The sequence below is a fragment of the Rhinopithecus bieti genome, unplaced genomic scaffold, assembly GCF_001698545.2.
Source record: "Rhinopithecus bieti isolate Rb0 unplaced genomic scaffold, ASM169854v2 scaffold_82708, whole genome shotgun sequence".
NCBI lineage: Eukaryota > Metazoa > Chordata > Mammalia > Primates > Cercopithecidae > Rhinopithecus > Rhinopithecus bieti.
Window position 1 is genome coordinate 20,952 of NW_016830243.1, and position 6,610 is coordinate 27,561.

General features: G+C 37.3%; 1 protein-coding gene across 1 annotated transcript in view; it reads left to right on the forward strand.

The window, feature by feature from the left end:
- The window catches only part of DNAAF6 (dynein axonemal assembly factor 6), a gene marked incomplete at its 5' end in the record, with an annotated part of 31,433 nt that overhangs the window by 9,590 nt on the left and 15,233 nt on the right, over positions 1-6,610 (forward strand). Inside the window, one exon of the mRNA XM_017865328.1 lies at positions 1,793-1,889. Coding sequence (XP_017720817.1) covers positions 1,793-1,889 — 97 coding nt within the window. The remainder of the gene's footprint in view (positions 1-1,792; positions 1,890-6,610) is intronic.

Below are 6,610 nucleotides of genomic sequence, written 5' to 3' on the forward strand. Positions count from 1 at the left end.
CTTCCTTCCTTCCTTCCTTCCTTCTTTCCTTCTTTCTCTCTTTCTTTCTTTCCTGAGACAGAGCCTTGCTCTGTTGCTCAGGCTGGAGTGCAGTGGTGTGATCTCGGCTCACTGCAACCTCCGACTTCTGGGTTCAAGCGATTCTCCTGCCTCAGCCTCGCAAGTAGCTGAGACTACAGGTGCATGCCACCAGGCCTGGTTAATGTTTTTTGTATTTTTTTGTAGAGACGAGGTTTCACCAGGTTGGCCAGGCTGGTCCTGAACTCCTGGCCTCAAGCAATCCACCTGCCTCAGCCTCCCAAAGTGCTGGGATTACAGGCGTGAGCCACAGCGCTCAACTAAATTTGTTTTTTTTTCTTCGCCAACACCTCACCCCTCGACTCCGCCCATTGTTCACTGCAGCCTCAACCTCCCGGGCTCAAGCAATTTTCCCACCTCACTCTCCCAAGTACCTGGGACTACAGGTGCACACTTTATTTTTGTGAAGACTGCGTCTAACTGTGTAGCCCAGGCTGGTCTCAAACTCCTGGACTCAAGCAATCCTCCTGCCTCAGCCTCCCAAAGCACTGGATTACAGTTGAGAGCCACCATGACTAGCTGGTTTTTGATATGTACACTTTGAGTTGTCTTTGGGACATCCAGACAAACCTATGTAGTAGGCAGTTGGAAAATTGTGTCTGGAGCTCAGGATAAGAGCAGGAGCTTGAGCAAATCCATTTAGGAGTAATGAACATATAGATCAACCCCTTCTGTTTGTTTTAACCTGGCTTCACCTTCATAAATACTTGGTAGATGTTATAGCCTATTAAGAGAAAAGTGTCCCATAGCAAATGGTTGCTTATTGTTAGCCATGTTCAAACTCAGAGAAATCCCTCTTTTACTTTTGGGCGTTCCTATTGGCAAATGGTCAGAAGTTCAATCTAGTCCTTTAGTCTTACTATCCAGAGATTTACAATTTCTTCGTTAAGGTAGCATTAAGCAAAATAATAATAATAATAATTTGTAAGTATTTGTTTCATTCTATCCGAAGAGATGGGGTACCTTGTGGTGGGTGCTTCTATAAACCATTCTATTCCTGGCCCAAATTTGGGAGGGAGGAATGATTTGTGAATTGTCATGTGAGGGGTGAAATATCAGGAAAATCTTTCATTAAATTCAGAATTCTGTAAGACTAGATTTTAAGCACTGTAGTGTAGCTGTGCTGACTACATTACCAGTGTTTCTATTGTAGAATTTTAGCCGTAGAGATCATTTAGTTCAAATTCACCCCTCCTTCCCATAAATCATACAAATGTAGAAACTGAGACCCCATGAGTTTGTGACTTGACCAAGGTCCACAGTTAATGACAGAAACAGTACTAAACCTGAATTTTCTCCTCTGCTCTGTGGTTTAAACTTAGCAGAGGAAGGTTTCTATCAATCCCTAGGTTATGGACTCAGTATTTTCTGAGCCATTGTTTTCAGGAACAGACTTTCCCTTTTTTCTTCTACTTTGAATCTTATTAGAATCTTATTAGAAGTTCCCTCAATCTATTTTGTCTAGCTCTAAAACAGTTAAAGGTTTATTTTAGAAAATAATAGCAATCCTGCTTTTCAGTGTTTATTTTTGACCACATTTCTAGACTTCTTTTCCTTTATGCTCTATTATATGCCTGAAGACCTGCAACCACTTTATTTATTTAGTCTTTGTATTTTTTCTAATAGCATGTCCTCATAAGTTTCTAGTTTTCTGTTCTTTGACAGGAAATTGCTCTTTCATCTGAGTCCCTATAATCATTGATTTTTTTTTCAGGTATGAGATTATATTCAGACAGCAGGTGGGAACTGAAGATATATTTTTAGGGTTGTCAAAAAAGGACTCCTCAACAGGTTGTTGCAGTGAACTAGTGGTAAGCCTTTCCTCCCCTTCTTCATTTTCTATATGACTGTTGTAGCTAAATTGACTGACTATTGTATACATAATATTGTAGGCAAGGTTGTAAACTCTTTAAAAATCATGGTTGCTATGTTTCAGGTACTAGGGGAATAATGGGATAGACAGTTTAAAATTGTTAACTTGTACAAAATAAACTAAGTTTACACATTTGGATGAGATTTACAGATAAACGTAATAGAATCATATGACACAATGCACAATTTCTAATTTTATTGCTATTAAAACTTCCCAATTGGATTGGACTGGATTTTCTTTCATCCTAGTTCCGTCCCATGCATGCCAACGGATTGGTTATTAACTTCTGATGAATTGACAGGCAATCAGAATGAAATATCTCCTTCCCCGCATCTGTCTTATCTCTTATTTCTGTATTTCTTATAATGACTAAGCTTACAATGTGGTTAAATCCCACAAAAAGGGATTTTCTTAATTTTGGGATCTGACTTCTGATTAAAAACATTAAGAAAGACATCTAAAATGTTACTTTGCTTTCTTATCTGAATGACGCTACAGAATGTTGGAGAGCGTCCTTTACCACGTCACTGTTTCTGTATAACAGTTGTAGCAATACCAACAATATCAATGATACCACCTTATTTTTGCTTATTTCATCCTCATAATGACCTTGTTGAAAAATCTGGGCCTAACCTAGAATGTGGAATTTGATTCATTTTAGCAACATTAACAAGTAATTCTTGTGTTAAAAATTTATTTTTTGAGATCAGGAACTAACTTTGCTTCTATTTTTTTTCCTCCTTTCTTACAATACATTATAGAATACTGTGGTGCCCATGGGAGATGCGTAATATTTTTTCCTTAAGCAAATGATAAATGGAATTTCTCTTTTGCGTGAACTTCAGGTTTTCTCTTATTAGCAAAATCTAAGACATTCAACTGAATCAAGTAACATAATGGGAATAGTGGCTTTAAGTACCTCAGGAGATTTTCAAACTCTAATGAGTTAAGGTTTCAAGTAATCTTGAAGTAATTAGCTCCCAGGGTTTTACTAGTAATATTGAAATTCCTCTCTCTTAAATTATTGTTAAATTGTGTTTTGATGTGTAGTGTTGGGGATTGCTCTAAATTCTGGAGGAGTTCTAGGCCCTAAATAAATAAAACTGTTGCAAGCCTTACCGTTTCTCTCATGCAAAAATTGCCTCTAGTTTTAATAATAAAGGTATCCTGAATGAAGAATCTCAGAAACTAAATCATACCTTATAATGGAAATATATGGTTTATCTAAAACTCAGTAAGTATATACAGAAGACTTGGTATTTCTCTCAAATGATTTTATAATCAACTGGGGAGACAAAACTAACAAAAATGAACTAATTTTATTATTAAGAATTAAACTCAGTGTAAACAATTATAAGTCTACTAGAAGTTCAGAAGGTTGGGATAAGTCATGGACACCACTGAAAGGCAGCAGCAAATAACACATTTGTTGATGCTATGGCACTTTGTCACATGTATACTGTTCCTTTTCTCTTTCTTTCCTTTATTTCTCTTTGTTTCTTCATTTATTAAATCTTTAAATACTTAGTGAAAGTTACTACACACCACAGACTGTCCTAAGTACTAGAGATACAAAAATAAATGATAAACAATCAATTGTCCTCAAAGAATTTACAGTAAAGGAGATTGACACCTAATAAATCACTGTAGTTCAGTATGGTAAGTACATATTTAGAGGCATATACCATGAATAGAATGATGGTTACCAGAGACTGGGAAGGGTAGTGGGCAGTGGGGGGTTGGAAATGTGGGGATGGTTAATGGGTACAAAAATATAGTTAGATACAATAAATAAGATCTAGTATTTGATAGTACAACAGAAGGATAACAGTCAGCAATAATTTGTTGTACATTTTAGAATAACCGAGGGAGTACAATTGGAATGTTCATAACACAAAGAAATGGTGAATGGTTTAGGTGATAGAAACCCACCCCATTTACCCTGATGTAATTATTATACACTATACGCATGTATCAAAATATCTCATGCACCCCATAAATATATATTTCTATTATGTACTCATAAAAATTAAAGATAGAAAAATAAAGGCATATATCAGGTACATAGTGACATAAAGCAGGAAGGGATCAACTTCAAGTGGATAGTATTTCTACAGTGGACAACATTCTAAGAAGGGCATTCCAAGCAGAGGTAAGAAAGAGCACATGGAAAGGTATCCAGGCATGAAATAGCATGGCATATTTGAGTAAGCAGAGAATATAACAAGAATAAAGAGTAAGTGTGGGTAATAATGGACTAATAAGCTGACTCTCAAAAAAGATAAAAGCTTGTAGCTTTTATTTGTAGCTTGAATGCTATCCTGTAGGCATACTAATGACACCATCCACTATCATTGCTTACTCCACTGACAAGACTCAGAGTAAATAGGTCGTTGAGCCCACCTCAAGTATTTCTTGCTCAAATGTATATGCTTATCATTCTTGTTGATAATATTGTGTTTCCTTGAATCTAAGACATCATAAAATTGTAAATGCGCCATTTATTTAACAATAACAATGTTTCAGAGGAAAATAGGTGTAATACCATATTACACCACCATTGATTGTGCAGTGCATCTCAATATCAGAAGCATTAAAATGTGGGAAAAATTGTACCTGAGAATTGCCTGAATATATTATTTGAGTCCTGGACCTGGTCTATATGTAACAATCCAATCCAAAAACTTTAAGAAGAAAACCCTTACTTAAACCGAGTAAGGCAATAGGAGTACAATCTGTTTACGTACAAGAAGTGATTTAGGGTTTAAAAATTCACAAGGGCCATCCTTTCCTTTACCCTCCCCAGACTCCAAATAAGAAAGCAAGATTTATGAATGCTAAGTCAAAGCAACGGTCTTAAACAAAATTCTGAATTAGGAATGTCTTCAGCAAACCCTTCGAACCTCAAACCCAAAGAGCCCCATTATCCAAATACTCCCTGCCCTATTGTTATCCTCTGCAACTGCTTTACTCCTGAGTTTGTAGCCACCAAACTCCCTTGAGTTAATCTATATTTAGGTATTTTAGAGCCAGAGCTAGCCAGTGGGTTACAGGTTTGTTTTGTTTCTAGCTGTCAAGCTTTTTTTTTTTTTCTTTTTTTTTCTCCCAAATAAAATTTTATGAGTAAGCCCAGTGTAGTAAACATAAAAGTACCACTGCCTTGTTTAAAAGGTACTATCACCCATGAGGCAGCTCTTAGGAGAATGGCTGAGGCCCCTTGGAACACAGTTTGAAAGATTCTGATCTAATTTCTCATCCTGATTACAGTTAATAAACTAAGGTCAGGCTTACAAGGTTCCAAATACTCATATACATTAATGGAAAAATAATAAGAGATCTAGAGGGCTTCTTTTTCCTAGGTGACATATATGCTTTTATTTAAACCCCACGAGTGGAAGGCCCTAGCTTGTTTCATTTTGTTTTGGTTTTTAATTTTCTTTTTATCCTCGCTATATTCTCTATCCCTCTCCCTGAAGCTCTCACTGTGATGGGTGGGATATTAGGTTGGTGCAAAAGTAATTGCAGTTTTGCTATTACTGACTACTGGTTATTGCTAGACTGACTGAAGTACTGGACCTCTTGGGTGCTAGTTGAGAGTGTGGAAAAAGGAACTATAGATATCAAAATATGTAGCAAAATACCCTAATTCTCCATAGGATTATTTGTGGCAGGAAATGGGATGGGTGTATTGGAAAAATAGGTCAGCAGATTCTCATTTTCACCCATGGTGCCAAAATCCAAAAATGAGTGGGGCTAAGGTTATTGGTATTCTGCCAAATTACCCATTGTTTGTTCTAGGAGAGGAGAAAGGCAGCTTGCAGACAGCTTGATGCTCTTTGACCTAGAATGAACACGTATTTTGATGTTTTACTTTGATAGATCTATACTGATAAGGGGACATTCTGATATGACCCAAGAAACAAGCCACTAAGCCTATTTTTTCCCCAACATCACCTCCTCCCTAGGGTATGATCCTTCCCCCATCTTTAAATCTCACTGAGAATAGGATGAGAGTCAAGGATGGGATAGAAGTCAGTCACCATCTGGCAGACAGACGCAACCAGCAGTCACATGTTTATCATATATATTTATCTCAGAAAGTGCTATCAATCATTTTGAGCAAAGTATTTGCTCATCCTCTAAGAAGTCACTTGCTTCCTGAATGGTCTGCTCTTCAAATCCTGATTGCTTTCTTAAGGTTAAAACAGTTACATTTGTTTAGTTTTTTTTGTTTGTTTGCTTGTTTGGTTTTTTTTGGACAGAGGCTCACTCCGTTGCCCAGGCTGGAGTGCAGCCTTAGCTTACTGTAGCCTCTGCCTCCCAAATTCAAACCATTCTCCTGCCTCAGCCTCCCGAGTAGCTGGGATTCCAGGCATGCACCACCAAGCCCGGCTACTTTTTGTATTTTTTAGTAGAGATGGGGTTTCACCATGTTGGCCAGGCTGGTCTCAAACTCCTGACCTCAGGTGATCGGCCTGTCTCGGCCTCCCAAAGTGCTGGGATTATAGGCGTGAGGCACCGTGCCTGGCCTATATTTGTTTACTTTTAATGAAAAAATGGATTTGGCTGCTTGATAATGAAATAGATTTTGTTTTCCATTCTATTCCATTCTAGAGGATGGACCTAGTTTTTTTTTTTTTTTTTTTTTTTTTTTTTTTT